This window comes from Bombus pyrosoma, linkage group LG7, assembly GCF_014825855.1.
Source record: "Bombus pyrosoma isolate SC7728 linkage group LG7, ASM1482585v1, whole genome shotgun sequence".
NCBI lineage: Eukaryota > Metazoa > Arthropoda > Insecta > Hymenoptera > Apidae > Bombus > Bombus pyrosoma.
Genome location: NC_057776.1, coordinates 12,812,169 through 12,828,978, shown reverse-complemented (window position 1 = coordinate 12,828,978; position 16,810 = coordinate 12,812,169). Strand labels below are relative to the sequence as shown.

The window sequence follows — 16,810 nt, the reverse complement described above, 5'->3', positions numbered from 1 at the left end:
TTTACTCCTGAGAAAGGCAAAGCCGTATAATAATTTCTATTCAAATTATATAATAAATTCTATGAGATAATTTATGTAAACCAATGGGGCTCGTGGGAACCCAAAATCTTCTGTATCTTTTCCCTACTTACAGCTGATAATTCAGGTTTATTACAATGAACTCTTTGGTCTTTTTAAAATTATTCCAAAATTAACCTCCGGTAGAATTACGATACCATCGCCAATTTCACTAATCTATCGTCCCAGTATCGTAAAAGTGACCTCTGTCATATCATCTCTTCGATTCATTAATAGAAGAAAATAAATCATTCTCCAATTACCTATTAATTACCTTGCTATATACATAAGTATATTCATCACGAATACGATATTAAAACACGACTCAATTATTCAGCCAGTAACCCATCTATAATATTCTACTATCCTAACATCACGAAGACACTCCACCACTCAATCATCGATCTAACCATCCCCCAGATCCAAACTTATCACAAATGTAACTCCGATAACTTGAAACTCCCTAGTCGCGTATCACAACCGCGTATCGAATCTCGCCATCACAGATCCGTCACCCAAAATCCAACAGATTATCTCATTAGCACGAATATCCTTGCTTCTTACACTGATCCTGAGCTGCATGGTGCACCAGGTCCCTTCCTGTCCCTTTCTCGGTCAGCTCGATTCTGTGGCCAGGAACACACTGTCATATATATCCAGCAAGGATCCTGGCTATATATATAGCGAGGCCGAATGAAGTACCGGAAGAGCGAGACAGGTGGGGAGACGATGAAGATCGGTTTGCCCAACCAGCGGAGGAGATTCGAATCGAAGGTGGCCGTGTTCGAGCTCTCGTGCACACCGGCCACGCTTCGAGCCTACACGTTTCAAAAGCAATCAATGTATTGTACGTGTTCGTGTGTGTGTGCGTGTGCGTGTCTGAATACACGCAGAAACGGCCGTGACCCAGAGACATCAGAGAAATTCGCGCTTCGGGCAGTTTTCGGCATTGCTGCCCTCTGGGGTGACCAGAAAATCGCCGATGGCCGAGCTTCTGGGACCTTCTTCAGAGAGGAGGTGTAGAAACTTTTAGGACTTTTCTGGTCTGCTTTCGAGATAGTGACTAAAATTCTGAGTCGAGACTGTTATGGTGAATTAGTTAGAATTGAGTTTTGCAGGGTTGAGGATACATTTACTAATTTTTTTTCTATTCTCCGTTTAAATCTTCATCGGTATCGAATTGAATTGAAATGTGAGAATTAATAGAATGAATTTATGGTAAATTATATAGAATTCAAAATTTGATGAACTAGGTAGAATTGAATTCTTGGAGGTTGGAAATTATATTCGATTTCTATCGCCTTCGGATTGCATTGTGTTTCATTGAGAAACTTCAATGGAAGTTTATTCTAATTTGATAAAGAAGGACTCGTTTCTGTGGTAATTAATAATTCATGAACAGTGATAGGATCGCAGTTTTGGAGAAGCTATAGTGGCTTTTTTATAGCGTGAATCAATTAAGATATTTCGAATGTTAAGTGATTTGAAATGCTGAGCAATCGGAACAGGTGGAAGATTTAATTGCCATTTATTCCAGTAGAAATGAAATTTTACGAATGTCGATATATGTATAAGACGGTTGGTTGTGTGTTTAATGTAATTATCAAGTGTTGTGTGTAGCCGAAGAAAATTCTAGAAATTGATGCCTAATATATCGGAGAAAGGTTTGTTTTATTCATCAAGGTGAAAATTAATCTTAAATTGATGTATTGATATTTTAGATAATAAAAATATGATAAACATCAATGGCTCTGTAGCGATATGTTAAAATCAGGAAAAATGGTATTGTTAAAATTGGAAAGAATCAACGAGGAATATGAAAGTAATTGTTATCAAGTAACGCTGATATACTTTCAAAGAATCGCAGAGGATTCAACGTCCGTATTTAACCTACTTCTTCGATATCGACCGTACAATGAGTGAAAGAACGTAAAAAATCCACGTGTATTCTAATTGAATGTGAGAAGGCATTTCGATGGCTATAGTTGAGTTCCCACGAGCCGTAATAAGCGCTGTAAATCTCTTAATTCACTCTTTCATTGTGCCTTTTATTTTCTAGGAGCGAAGCCAATTCCACGACTAGAAAATCAATTCACTGTTTTTTATTCTTTCCTTTAGGAATACCTGAATCTTTTTCTCCTTCTTCTATAATAGAACTATCGGATCGGTGTACACATAAATTATTTCTGCTTTTCTCACAATTTATGAGAATCCACAATTCGAACGTTACTTTCGTAATATTTTCTTTGATATAACTTATGAAAAAAATTATTCGCGTGTTTAAAAGGAATAAGTCGATATGCGAATATTACAACAAATTGCTCTTTAATATAAAATAAAATTTCAAAATATCTATTCGTCCAACAAATTCCTTAAAACACCCCTTAAGAAGTAGAAACTGTACAGTGATGGGCAAAAGAAAGTTCGAAGATATCATAACTTATCACAGGCAAGTATCAAGTTTCACCTTGCTTTTTTGTCCGTAACTCTAATAAATAAATTTATTTTTATCTTTATTATATATTATAAGCTGAGAAATTACGAACAAAAAAGCAGAAACGTGTAAGTATTCATTAATGTTTCTAAGGTTCAGAGGAGAATTGCAACTGGTCGCAGCTTTTCCATCCGCTTGTCTCCTGGATCTCTCTCACATCCTCTTTCACGCGCAATATCGAAACAGGTATTCCAATGTTTCACGGGAGATATCATCTACGCTCGGTGCACACACGGCCTGGCAAAAAGTAGCGTTTTCCATTTCACTTTACGTTCGCTACGATACGAACGTCATCGAGGCGACGATGCTCGACGTCGTCTTCGCGCATCAATTTACTTTCCTCGAAGGTCGTTGCATAAATCGGCGGCCAGAATTTTTTCGATATCTAGTCAGGCTTTCCCTGAGTTCCACTACAAAATAGAGCGGAGAGAACGCGACACACTCGAAGATACGCATTATACACTGAACTATTTGTATTGTACGAATCACGTGAGGTTTGTTACTATGATTACTCACTTTTTCTTTCAATCTTGGATCGCTATATTGGAGTACAAAATTTAGTGGTAGGCGTTCGAATCTTAACTTCGAAGTGATTTGAAATTTTTCAGAATCTTAAAATTTAATGTCTCCTCATATGTGTAAATCTGAGAAAAAATGAGAGTTACTATTTCCTTCTCGTCTCGTTGAATTTGGTTTTGTAAAGGTTACAGTTCATTCTCTTCGAAATCGATGATTAAAAATTTAAATTTAACATCGAATTTTGACATTAATATCGCGCTTATTCTCGACCTATCTATTAATAATGCATGCTAAATTGGTCAGTGATAAATTTATTCGCTTTTTAATGGTCGAAATAAATGGGAAAATTTTGCAAAACAGAAGAAAGCCTGTGGCTTCGCGTTATAACAGAAATAACGAATTATAACAAAATTTCGCTTCCTTGTAAGATTTGCAAATGAATAATCGAATTGATTGTTCGATGGATTATTTTAATTTTACAAGGAGAAAGTAGTAAGGTCAATGTTAACATGAAATATATTCAATAACTTCTTTTAACGTTTCAACTACGGTTCAAAAAGCGATTTCGTGTTACAAAATGTATAATACGGAGTTCGAAGAATCATGCTGATTTGTTAATTAAAAAAAAATAAGGAAAGGAACGTTGCATAATGTTAAGTATAAATACAATTACTTCGAGTAATAGCTGTATTTAAAAGTTCACAAAGACATCCGGCAGGTAAATAGTTTAAATACTCCAGAAACCAGTTTGGTTTCGTTAAAAATCACTCCATCATGGACTATCACTTTCGTGCTCTCTAGAAGTACTCTTACTTGATGCTGCAACCTACAAAACCTCTCTAATCGAACTGACCGATTACTTTATGTAACATGAGCACGTGATCGGAAATCGCTTTGCTGCAATAACGATACATCTCAGGAATCTGCATTCTCGAGATATTTGTAAAAATGAATTTTAGGTTCTCTTAGATTGGCGACGACTTTTAAGCAACAAATTAACACAACGCACTTGCGCGAGCTACAAGAGAAATTAAACGCGCAAAAGCGACGGCAAGCGGCACGTCAGCATTAAAAGAAAGTTATTTATAAAGTTCCAAAATCGTAACAAAATCAATATCGCAAATAAAGACGTTGTCACTGTTAAATGATCGAACGACTCGTGATATTTTAGCTTGAATTTTTTATCTCCGAAGAATTAAACACTTAAAATAAAATGAAATTAAATCGTGAAGAAAGTACTTTTCTTTTAGTTGCGTCATTCATCCAGCTAACCAACGGAATCATTTCTCAGTCGAAATAAATTAACTTTAAAAAAGAGAATAGTTCTAAGAAAAATATCACTGTAAAAGTAGAATGCTTTTGTATCTTCCTCGACTGTCGATCAAAAAAAAAAAAAGAAGTAGAAAAGGAAAAAAAAGGAAGGGTTCACAGACTTCGATAAATGTAAAAGCAACCCTGTTCGGTAGAATCACAGCAATAGAGACACGCTTAGAATGTCGTCCCGCGATTAAAGATAAAGGCGAATCAAATTGGTTAAACCGTTTCAGCTCAAAGGCAATTACGTCGTAACTAAAAACACACGCGACCATTGACAAACAGTCGATGATCGGTGAAACCGAATAGGAATCTCGACATTGACATTCTCGATGGGGTTGATCGGCTCGTAGAGCAGCGGCAAAGTGAGCGGAGAGAACGGTAGCGTTCGAATGAATTTCGAATGGCATCCCGCTTTTAATCGTAAACCGACCTAACACTGTTTACTCTCGTGCGAAAGAAAGTGATCTTTAATCGATACCGCACCTATTCGATAGTTCAAAGACTGCTCGAGCTAGGATTTCACCGTAGAATTTCGCTTCGATTCGATCGATTCAAGTTTTACTGTTGTAAGTTACAAGTTGGTCTTTATATGGGTAGACGACATAGAAGGTGAGTGTCCTCTTTTATTTGCACCCTTTTACATAAAAGCGATTTTGACCTTGTACGACCTTGTACAATCTTGACTCTGAGCTTGATAATGATGGTAATTAACATTACGTAATTGACAGACATTTTTTACAGGAAATTACTGTGCACGCCGCGGGTAAGCGTAATGACGATCATTGGAATTTCTTTATTAAGTCATTCGTTTTCTTTAACGTCAGGTATACTAAATTACTCTTATTATTCTCTATAAGATCGTTTACAATTACAATCAATTACCACAGTGCAGAGAGAGAAAGATAGGCAAACCGTTTTGCGATCAAAGCCAAACACGGAAACAATAGATTGTAAAACAGCTTTCGCTTTCAGAAATGTTTCTTCGTCCAGCTAGTTCCCATCAACTTCTCTACAATGACAGAGTAAAAGTGGCATAGGAATCTTCAAAGACTCGCGAGTTCGTAGTATCAGAAGCACCAGGTAGTATCATACCAAGGGAACATACTGGACAGAAAGTTTGTTCAAACATATATGCGTACTCTTTCAAACTCTCCTATATGTACATACATATGTATTACAAATGAAGTAACTTAAACTCTTCTATTATGTAGCTATATTACACTACACATTGCTTTTACTATTTCTTTTCTATTTTTACTGTTATCTATTCTGCTTATCTTATATTATACATCTACGTTTTTCTGTCTTTATTTTATAATTCCTCCCTAATTGCCCATTAATCTTCATTAACTGTCTTATAATCAAGTACGCATACGAATCCCCAGAAATCACAAACCAGGAAGTCTTTTCACAATTAAAGTTCAGTACGATCCAGAAGATCGCTGAAGATCATCGCGCAACCTTGCTATCATTGCACGATGATTACGCGCATGATGGCTCCGTTCCTGGATAATTAACGAGCTGATTTATGCGCGCTGGTCGCTTTAATGACCGGCTGTTGCCAGGGAACGAAATAGAAAGTGGCGAGATATACACGAAAAGAGCCAGCGGAAAAGGGAACACCAGGGAGAGAAGATGGACGAGGACGCGACGCAGGGACAAGAGGAGAGATCGAATATTCGCACGAGACTCTGCACTCGAGGTAACTTCAGTATACCCTTTCACTTCTTCCATTTTCGTGTTCCGGTCTTCAGAGAGATTCCCCTGACGGGAGAATTGGAAATTCTACCCTGTGTCGTTTGCCAGTTTTCAGATCGCTTTAAGATCTTTCTTTGTCGGTGTTACTGCAAGAAGAACAGATTTTCACAGAAGCATCGATTAATAGCAAAACTACCAGAATAGTAAAAATAACTTTTTTCGTTCGAGTTTCATAGATTTACGATATTTCCCGGGGAAATTTTTTTCAAATATAAAATTACATACGTATCAAATTCCACGTGGTTTTCATTCTGATTTGTCTGGTACGAGGTTCGTACTTTAGCTGCTGGCAATTCTTCCGGGTAAAACTACGTGGTTGTGGATCGACGAAGAAAGTTAAGAATGGAGAAATTTTGGGGTCGATGGGTTTATTGGACTAGAATTCGACTGTGTTTCTGTACTCTGCTATATGTATTTTCCACAACGCAGGCAGAAGATTGCTCTGTATGCAAAAATAAGTGGGGAAATAAAAATAAAGATATTTCATTTAAGTTACTCTTGAGTCATCTGTGTATATTACGAAACATTAGCAGAAGTGGACAAGTACTTGATATTTAAAATGTTCAACTTTATTGCTAATAAAAGTTTATTAAACTTCAAGGAAACATCTGAGCATCCCTTTAGAAAACTTTCTTCTTTCACTTTACATAATCGCTGGCATTTTGCTAGACGAACACCGTCAAAAACTTTCAACGACGTTAATTCAATTCGTTGGTTTAATCATCGATCAGTTAGGCGAATGAATGCACATTCGTTTCAGCGCCTGAATGAGTCAGCTTGCTGATATTCCCTGATCATTTCCATTTCAAATAGAAACTGCACGTGTTCCGGGAAATTTACCGGAAAGAAAAATTTCGCTTTCCCACGAAATGCAAAGTGGCCGTAAAGATGACGCGAAAAATGAACGTAGAACAACGTTTACTACAGTGAAATAATTACAGGCAGTTTGTTTCCGCTTTTCCAATAGCGTTTGGAGAAGAAAATGGTCCTTGTCACTTCGTTCAACCTGTACTCTCTTGTCTTCCTGTTTTCTTTCAGACAACTGTACTTGATGAACAACTATTTATTTGTTCCTGTCAAGCTCTTAAGTAGCTATGTCGCAGCAGAATTTATGCTGACGTGCTCTATCGTAAAGTAACAAAGCTTAGAATTAATATGACTTTCCTGATACTTTCTTGGTGGATATGCTATTACAACGTTCGAAGAAAATTTTAAGAAAGTAACTTAATAATTTAACGAATAGTTTAAGGTAAATCATCTCAATGATTTTCGCGAATTAGATAAAGTATCCATCGGCTTTCGATCTTTTGAGAAATTAAAATAAATTCGTGAAATTTATTAATAAATTTGGAACATGATTAAGATCGATCAGAAATCTTTGAAATATTTCTGAAAAGTTTTCCATTTTATTGATTCATGCCTAGGTCTAGTTCTGCTTATGGTTCATGGACATTGATACTTAATCGAAAGCTTCTACGGGCTACGGTTCTTTAATATTTTTAATTAAAATCTTTTTTCCCGATTTTCACGTCAAATTAACTTAGGACTCAGAAGATCGTCTTCAATTTTTCTTTGTAGCAAAGGAAACAGGACAAAGAAATTACATTTTGAAAAATTTCAAAAGATTGTAACTCAATTTAAGATACCACGAACAACACAATCAATCCATGAAAAGATCGCTTCGCAGTTCTTTATTTTTCTTCAAAGTCTAAATTCGAACAAAAAATATAATCCTTTCTCGCGAGAAAGGACAACGAAATAAAGAAAATTTTCAAGAATTTGTAAAACACTTGATCCCATTTACAATACTACCGTGCGATGCAATATCCGTGGAAAACTGAAATCGTGAAAGAATCATGAATAAAGTGGAAGGCCAGCTCGTTGACCTTTCAGCTTACACGCAAACTCGTCCGGAATAATAAAGTGTCTTTCCAGAAATCGAGAGGATCGGGCGACAGGCAAGGTGGAGGCGGTGAGTTGAAAAGATCAAGAGGATCTCGCATCCTCGCGCGATAGAGCGACTTTCTCGACTTTCGAACGTTCAGCCGGTCATCGGACCTCGGAGTGAAAGTAAACGAGGAAGATGTGGTCCTCGCGACCGTGGCATTCGATCGTTGTTTTATTCGTGTTCGAGGCTGCCAGCCGATCGTTTCATCCGTCTTGATCACTGGACCGTGACACTACATCGATCCTGTTTCACGCTTGCCTGTAGTTGTTTCGATAGTTTTCATAGAATTTTAAAACAGTATTTGAACTTGATAAAGTAACCCTGCTACGTTCTTCTCATCTTCAATTCGGCTTTTTCACGTTGCTCTATGTTCTTTCTTTTAATTAAAAAATTTAAGTTTGAAGAACGTATGGAAGCGCGAAATTTCACGTCAGAGATCTTTTTTAAAATATTAAAAATCTGCTAAAACGAAGTTGAGAGTCAGATTGAGACATGAAAATTTCAAGGTCGTAATAGAATTACGTAAGAGAGATATTTGACGATTCACACAGTTTGAAACTTTATCGAATGACGTTTGCCCGCGTGGAGACTCGTATGATCATGTAGCAATGAAATTGACAAGTTCACAAAAAGTGGAGTCGGCCAGTTTTGCTTCTGGGAATCTCAATTATAGAAGTAAAGGAAAGTAGACTATGTATTTCACTTTTACTAGAATTTTACGATCACTTTTTCAGTGATCTCCTTCCGTTTTTGGGAAAAGAAAGAATATCCGATTTTATTCGTATATGTACAAGGTGTGTATGTATGCCATAGTGAAAGAATTGTTGTTCACAAGTTATTGTTGTTCGTGAATCGATTTAATGATGTCAAATGTCGAGTATCTAAACGCTAAAAGAGATGCTAGTAAAATTATAATAATTCTAAACTATGTAATAATATTAATTGTAACGTCAAGAGCATAACAATAAGAATCTTTGTCATTCCTCGCCCTCCGATATGTACAATTCAAACGACTCGTCATTCAAGTATATGTCTGCTACAAAAGATACAGAATGTAACTTGTAATTTTCGAGCAACTTTCCAGATGAAGCGAATAAAAGAAAGATTTACTTTCACCGATGTTCGAGGAACATATTAGAAGCCATACGAGAATTGCGCTACGATACAAGTTGCGAACTTTCTTGCATTTCATTTATCCGTGCTATTATGTTCGAAATCATTAATAAATTTAGACATTCACATTTATAACAAATAAATTATTAAATTTCTTTGAACATCCACAGATCGAAGTATAGAGATGCACATTGGCAATTGCAACTCTCGAGACATTTTCTGGTCAGTGAACCTAATCTCCTCGGTATCCGATACAGTTCAAATGCCACGACGATCTTGTAAAATTCCTGCAAAACTGAAATCAAGAGAATCATTTCACAGAATTTCAGAATTTCTCCGTATCCTCCGCACTCGTAACCTAATTGCACATGGGTCCGTGCATTCGTCCTCCATGCATGTCATTGTATTATACTTAGTGGAAACGATGAAGCGAGATGCTCAAGTTCATCCTCTACGCTCATTGTTCTCGCATTCTTCCTCCATTGTGATTTAGAGAGTAACAAATTATGTATCCCTGGAATCTGCCTTCCAAGTTCTAAATTATTCAAAATTCTTTGAATATATAATACAAAGAAAGAAATAATTGAACCAGCATCGTACAATCCTAAACGTGGTCTCAAATTTCTTATCTCTTCCAATACATCTTGGATTGGAATCAAATTATTAATTTTCATCGAAACATACAAACTTTAATGCGATCCCGATCTCATTATCTCGCTGTATCTCTTCCACCAGCAATACCCGTAAAAATATCTAAATTAACGAAAGAACCCTAATCTATCTAACCATGAACCGCTTGCGTGGGCGCCGGAAGCACCACGTTCATCGGAACAGGGAACGTATGATAAGGAGAACTCTGAATAGGCATATTCCTAAAATCAACTGGCGGTTCCATAGTGTCCTCTTTAACGTCGTAACCTTGCTTCGGCTGAGCAAAATTCACTGACCAGCCACCAAAACCAGGAGTTGTAGAGCCACCCGTCGAGTAACTCGCGCTAACCTGTTGGTTTTGATAACTGTTTCCCAAAGTTGTAGCCGCGTTAGATAAAAACTGTGGCCAGGATTTGGTCATCTCTTGGAGCTTTTGTTGATATTCGCCTAAAGCTATCGTATCTCTCAACACGATTCCCTCTTTGCTGCCACCGATAGTGGCCGATGGAACGCCAGCTGGTAACAGGACGCCACCTTGCGGCTGAGAAACGATGTTCTTGTAGAGATCGGTAGCCTTCTGCTGGAGCAGGAGTATCTGATCCTTGTTCGTGGCGGCGCCGAGGTCGATCGGATTGTTCGTAACGAGGTCCTTCTCTATGGATCTCGAAGAGTAGAGTCTCTTGCGGTCACTTTGCCTCTCGTTGTAGTTCAAGGCTGTCTCTGCATCCGGGAAGAAGGTCTGCGACTGCGGAGACTCGTACGACGAAGGTGAATACTGGGCGTCGGATGAGGAGAACGGTGGCGACGAATACTCCGATTCCGACGTGTACTTGTGCTCTTGGGAGCTTGGATTCCTGCGGTGAGTGTAATGGTTAAAGAATGCCAGTGAAATAGCGACGGTGTTAGGAACGTCGAAGGCAGTTAAACGCTGTTCTGCTTTCGAATGATTTGTGGTAAGTAGTTAGAGTGCGTGTGACTAGTGAAAGTGCGTGAAAGAATGCGTAATTGTTTAACGATGTTCAATCAATTCCAGTCGTGTAACTGTAGAGGGAATGATTGTTTAGAAAAAAAACACAAGAAAGTCATCTATTTTTATCTTTATCGAAGTTCTATTGAATTTTCGTGTAGAAACTTAGAAAACAACGGTGACAGGTACTTATCAAAAACAGCTAAAAATATCCTTGATAAATCATTGTGGAATATTTAATTCGGACAACGCACTAACACTATTTTCCAAAATAGCAAAGTTGTTCCTAGAAGAACTGACCCGTCGTAATCTGAATATTTTATAGATACAGAAAATAAAATACTGTCTCTTGTGAATATTATAGAATCTTTTAAAATGCAATGTTTATATTGGAATCAACTTTCATTCGTGAATATACATTGCACTTAATTCTGCAAGTTGTAATAGAGTAAATGAAACGGTTGGCCTGACATTGTGAATGTTGTTCTACTGGCCGCAGTAGAATGTACCGCCAGTAGTCAGGCACGATCGGGCTGACGGTACCGTCTATTTTACTGAGAATTCAAACTTGAAACCGATTTATCCTGTGTGTTTTGATATCTAGACGTTAGTAAGTGAAGATTAATTCATAATTTTAATGTAATTAGTTGCAACAATACTCTTCATTTATTACTGGAGAATGCAAATTAATCAGAAATACAAATTAACTATGTATATTTGGCAACATATATTTCTCCTTATTCGTCTCGTCTTTTGTGAAAGATTTCTAGAAACTAGGGCGCTCCTTTCCTAGCAACGCCTTTTTCTCTGCGCTCGAACCATAACGTTAAATGATACGAACAAGCAAATATGGATTCGCAACATGGACCACAAATACTTTTCTGCAAATACTCGGTGACACATTTTTACGATTTTTATAATTCTATTACTTCCAACGTGTTTCAGTCTTATTATTATTATTAACTTTATCTTCTTCTTTTCCATATCACGTACTTGTATCTCTCGATAAACGAATCCCCATCATTGAAACGAAGAAATAAATAAATAAATGAATGAATACACGAATAGATAAATAAGCATATGAAAGAAAGCTGCGAAACGAAATCCTGTCCTATCCTTAAATACAGCGTTCTCACCTTTCACGACCAAACGAGACGCTACCCTTAATCTGATCGTAAGGGATGTAACCCTTTCCGTACGAAACTGCATGACTGATGCCCTTGCCATAAGGAATATTCACGTGGTTCACATGTTCGTAGCCTTGATCGAAGTCGTCTCCTCCATGAGGAAACGGTGAACTTCCATACACAGATTTCTTCGAATGATAGTGTACTGGAAGACCACGATACTTGTGATAATGAACTTCGCTGGCGTACGATTTTCTGGAACGTGGTAGAGAAGATTGCCACGACGGTGGTCCCATGCGCCTGGTTTGCTGTGGAATCATCAGCAACACCCTGTTGCTGTGAAACGAAAAATATTGAATAAAACGTGTAAAAATCCACGCTCTAATAATTATGGTCTGTGGGAAGGTTTGTAAGTTGTGTCGTGCTATAAAGAGTTCGAGCTCGACACGGTCTGGTAACGAGAGTTATACTTTAGTCACGAGAATACTTACGCGGACTGGACGAGTAGAGGCTCGCTGATCGTCAGCACGAGAATGCAGAAAGCCTGTAGTAAACATAGATCGAAGATTAATGGATCGAACGAGTTGAATTACGTACAATGACTGGCTCTAATTAAACTGTGATTTTATTAAAGATAAAGATTTGTTGTGTATATATACAATGATACTAAGGTTTTGCAAAAGTTATTTTCCATTACAGGGTAGAATTTAAGAGTAGAAATAGGATTGTTCGAACAGAAATTTTTAGCAAGACGCGTTTAAGAAAAATTAATCGCTGTTCTGTGGATGGGCAACAACTAATGTGCTCGATCATGCGATTTACGATGCAAGGATAGCGCAGCGTGTAATAAGAACTAAAAGTTTCCATGTAAAAGTACGGAGGCGTGTGTTGATCTTGATTGATGTTTTAACCTACATCGGAGCCAATCTAAAATCAATCTGTTCTACAGTACTAAACTATTTATACTACTTAGCCACAATCTAAAATTACTTAATTCAACATAAATCATGAAAACTGGAGAAGCTCAAAGTCTCAAAATCCAAATATTTAAGCCCGATGGATATAGCGATTCGCAATTGAAAGTACGATAATCAGATAATTTCTGGCAGGAGATGAGTCATTCGTCACTTTAATTTGTATTCTTAAGAACAAAAAAAAATTTAGCCCATTTTTTACCAAGAAATTAAAAAGATCTATAATACCGAAATATGAATAAATACGAACACTATAAAAGCAGAACAAATATACTGGTGAAATACAGAGATCTTATTCCTATTGAAACTTCAGACCAAAAAGACTCAAATTGTAACTATCTAACACAACCTAACAAAACAAAACCAACGTTCGCAAACCACCCCTTACCATTCTAAATGTTACTTCAACCTCTCCACATACCTTATTCCTTCGTCATAACTCTACAGCCTAATGTCAATTGATTCTGTTAATTAAATCACCAATAATCAAGATCCACTTACCGAATACTTCATGTTGCAAGTTTCCCGAGAAAACCTGCCGAATCAAACAAAAACCTCAAACTCGTGGTCGTATCGATAATAAATCCGAACGCGAGGGTACTACGACGTGTAAAGTGTCCGCGTAGTTATCTTGCAACTAATCGAAATACAAACGATGTGCTCCGTATGCTCCAACCGGTGCGAACAAATTGCGGGAGGTCCGTCCAGGACTGTTCTCTTTTATACAAGATAAAAAGAGCATAATCGCCGCTGGACTCACGACCGCCTCCCACCGACTGGCTCCAGCCCTGGAAAGAGATCGCGCGTCCAGCTGTGGAATCTCCGCGAGGATGAAAAGGATTGGGTAGCCGAGACTTGGCGTGCCGATACGAAACGGACAGTCGAGCACGCCGACGAGGGGGTATTTTTCTTTCGGGGGAAATCGACACTTTCTTCTCTCCTAGGCGTTCACCCGGCGCACCGCGTCCTAAGACGCGAGTAAAACGCGACTCCACGAGTGTTAAGTCATGCGACCGCGCCCCATCGATACCGACGTGCTTTCCAAAACGCGACCAACAAGAACGAGACAGTCGTTCCACATTTTCGAGAATAACACGCACTTGCGGAGCGAATGTGAGAATGTCGTTGAATGTCCCGTCTGTTGATTCAGGGTCGTGGCGAGAGAAACGTGGGTGTAGGATCGTGGGAAGCTTGGATTAGGTTAGCTGAATAGCCTTGAACTTTTGTATTTACGGTGATAGGCAAAAGAAAGTTTAGCATTGATATTTTATCGTATAAAATTATGATGCTTTTCAAATCACATATATCTTGAACTTTCTTTTCTCCGTTACTACTAGTTTGATAAAAATTTATTTAAGATAAAGTTTCTCGAATTACTCAAATTCCATTGTGAAACTGTACTCGTCGTGTACGTTCGATATCCCTATCGTGTTTCAAACGGAGGACGCTCGCCCTCGCACTTTAGACGATATATTAAAGTAGTTCATCCCTATGCTAGTCAAAGCGAGGAGAAGAATAAAAGAAAGAAATCTGCTACGTTCGCAGAGCGTCCGACACTGACTCGTGATGGATGAAATATCATCAGTCGCTCGTGCCTTCCTTCGTGTCGCCATTAGAAAGCTTTTCACTTAATTTATTTCCCTTTTTATATCGCGTTATGTACCTTCCAGGCTTTTGTTACTTTCAGGCTTAAGAGAAAATAGACGTCTTTCTTTTTCCAATTATTTATCACTCAAATTTTCGAAATTTGCACAAGATTTTTCGCTTATATTTAACAGGAAAATAGATAAACGAGTGAAAGCGATCACGTTGAAAGTTCAGCCTCGTAGATGGTCGTTTTTCGATCAAACATTTCCAATCATCTTGAAAAATCGATGAAATTATGATCATATGTTTCACAAGGAAAAACGTGTATCAACTTGTAATCTAGTCCATACTGTGTTCTATCATACCCACTATGAAATTCAAAAACAAATTCGTTGAGAGTGAAAGATGATGGAAAGTAATTCTTGACAATTAGTTAACATCTGTTAGATATAACTAAAGTTTGAAAAAGTGTATAACAAGATTTACGCGTGCTTATCATTCGTAGATAATGCGGTAACAGTGAAATCTTACGGATAAGTAATCTCCGTTTAGGAGCTGTAACGATCGCTTTCTAATCATCCCCCACGACGTTCTTCTAACACGACTATCCCGAGCTTGGGTAAAATCTCGATGGTAAATACTGAAAGTCTGATTGCAAGATTTTGAAATGTTTTTTTACTTGAGCAAATTAAAACAAAAAAAAAATTTAGCGTGAAAATTCCATGGAATCTTACTTTTGGAATCACTCGAAGGGCGCTCGAAGAATTTAGAAAGAAAAGAAAACTTTCCTCCGCGCTTATATTAAGCCAATCGAACGACACTATTCGCGTTACGAGTTCAACGACTTCAATTATAAAAACACAAAGAAAAAGAAAATAAATTGCATTTGATCGTATGCGATCGCAATTTAACAAGCACGAAAGTGGAGAATCATCCGCTAGAATTCTTCGTTGCAAAGTTACTCCACAGCTAGATACAAATTTCGCGGTGAGAGTAACGCTGTTTGCAACAGAGAAATCTAAGAAATCTAAGAAATCGTTGCACTATAAAATATACATACCTACAAATACAGACGCGATCCTTCCACAAATACCGTAAGGATCGTGGTAGCATGGAACGCGAAATTGCGATCGATCTTGGTGAATTCCATCGGGCGAAATATTTTATCGCTTCGCGGATGGCCGCTTAACGATCGAACCAAGATCAAGGTCCTCGAGGCCGATACTGTCGCTTTCTATCGGTCTCGACGAACGATCGACTCGGACAGAGTTATTAGAAATCCAATAAAAGTAACAACGCTGCTTAAAGAGCTCACCGTGAGTCAGAGGGGAAAGAACTTCCTGGTTTCGCACGGTGTGGTACGACAAGCGTATTATTACTTGGAGGTTTCGCTTGAATTTTATGCTTAATTACGGTTTATTACGTCAAGAAAAACGGAACAGGGAGGAAACAAGGAAATTGTGAATAAAGCAGAATCTAAACTCTGTGAAACACTGAAGGAAGTTTTGTCACTGGACAGTTGGCATATAATTGGTAGATTTTTAATTCTAAATTACCTACCGATTGCGTGGTAATTTCTTTGCAAAATATTTCTTTTTTATTTCTTAGTTACTGGTAGCAAAATTTAGGGCGTCTGTTTTGTTTCATTTTGATATTTATATCAAAATTGGCTTTCTTACAATGCTCTACTTGATTCGCAGGCTTTTCGTTTTCGAAGGATTGTTAATTGATCGTTTATTGCAATCTGAAGGTCTGCAACTTGCACACTGGTTCTTAATATACTTGACTATTTATAAAGAGGAAACGAAAAAAAAATCCGAGTAGACATTGAGTAATCGTTTCATCCGAAAACCATTTTGTAGATTTCGGTTGGTGATCATTCCTCGTATCGCTACAATTTCCTCCTTTGTACTATCATTATTTATTATTATTCTGTTCACGGAGTTCTCAAATTGCACTTCACACTTTCTCTGTTTTTCTGACACAGAAGCTACTTAAAACGAACAACTTTACATTGTATAATACAATAGTTACTATGGTCATTGTTAAGTAAAAACGCTATAGTCGAAAACTTTATTGAAACCTCCCATGCAACCAAACAAAGAATTACGATTTTGCCGCCAATGCTTCATAAACAAACCCCTGTACCCTCAAATCACTGAACACTGTTTTCCACCATCTTTCGTCATTTGTAAAATTTTCGTCAGCCATCAAGGTATCACCGATCGTATCGGACCCATATTCACGGCCATGCCTAACTCACCTGGCTAGAATGAAATTCCTCGAGTAGAGAGTTCA

General features: G+C 37.7%; 1 protein-coding gene across 1 annotated transcript; it reads right to left on the bottom strand.

Moving 5' to 3' along the window:
* Positions 1-9,987: 9,987 nt before the first annotated feature.
* LOC122569045 lies at positions 9,988-13,438 on the bottom strand. The gene is made up of 4 exons (XM_043729507.1): positions 13,427-13,438; positions 12,443-12,495; positions 11,961-12,287; positions 9,988-10,711 (listed from the first exon to the last, which is right to left on the bottom strand). The coding sequence occupies exons 1-4, from the start codon at positions 13,436-13,438 to the stop codon at positions 9,988-9,990; spliced, it is 1,116 nt and encodes a 371-aa protein (XP_043585442.1).
* Between the last annotated feature and the right edge of the window lie 3,372 nt (positions 13,439-16,810).

Bases quoted from the DNA above. Each gene is read 5' to 3' on its own strand.
- LOC122569045 (XM_043729507.1), bottom strand. The intron at 12,288-12,442 runs GTAAGTATTCTC...TTCGTTTCACAG, and splicing joins CCTCTACTCGTCCAGTCCGC to CAACAGGGTGTTGCTGATGA. The intron at 10,712-11,960 runs GTGAGAACGCTG...CACTCACCGCAG, and splicing joins GTCTCGTTTGGTCGTGAAAG to GAATCCAAGCTCCCAAGAGC.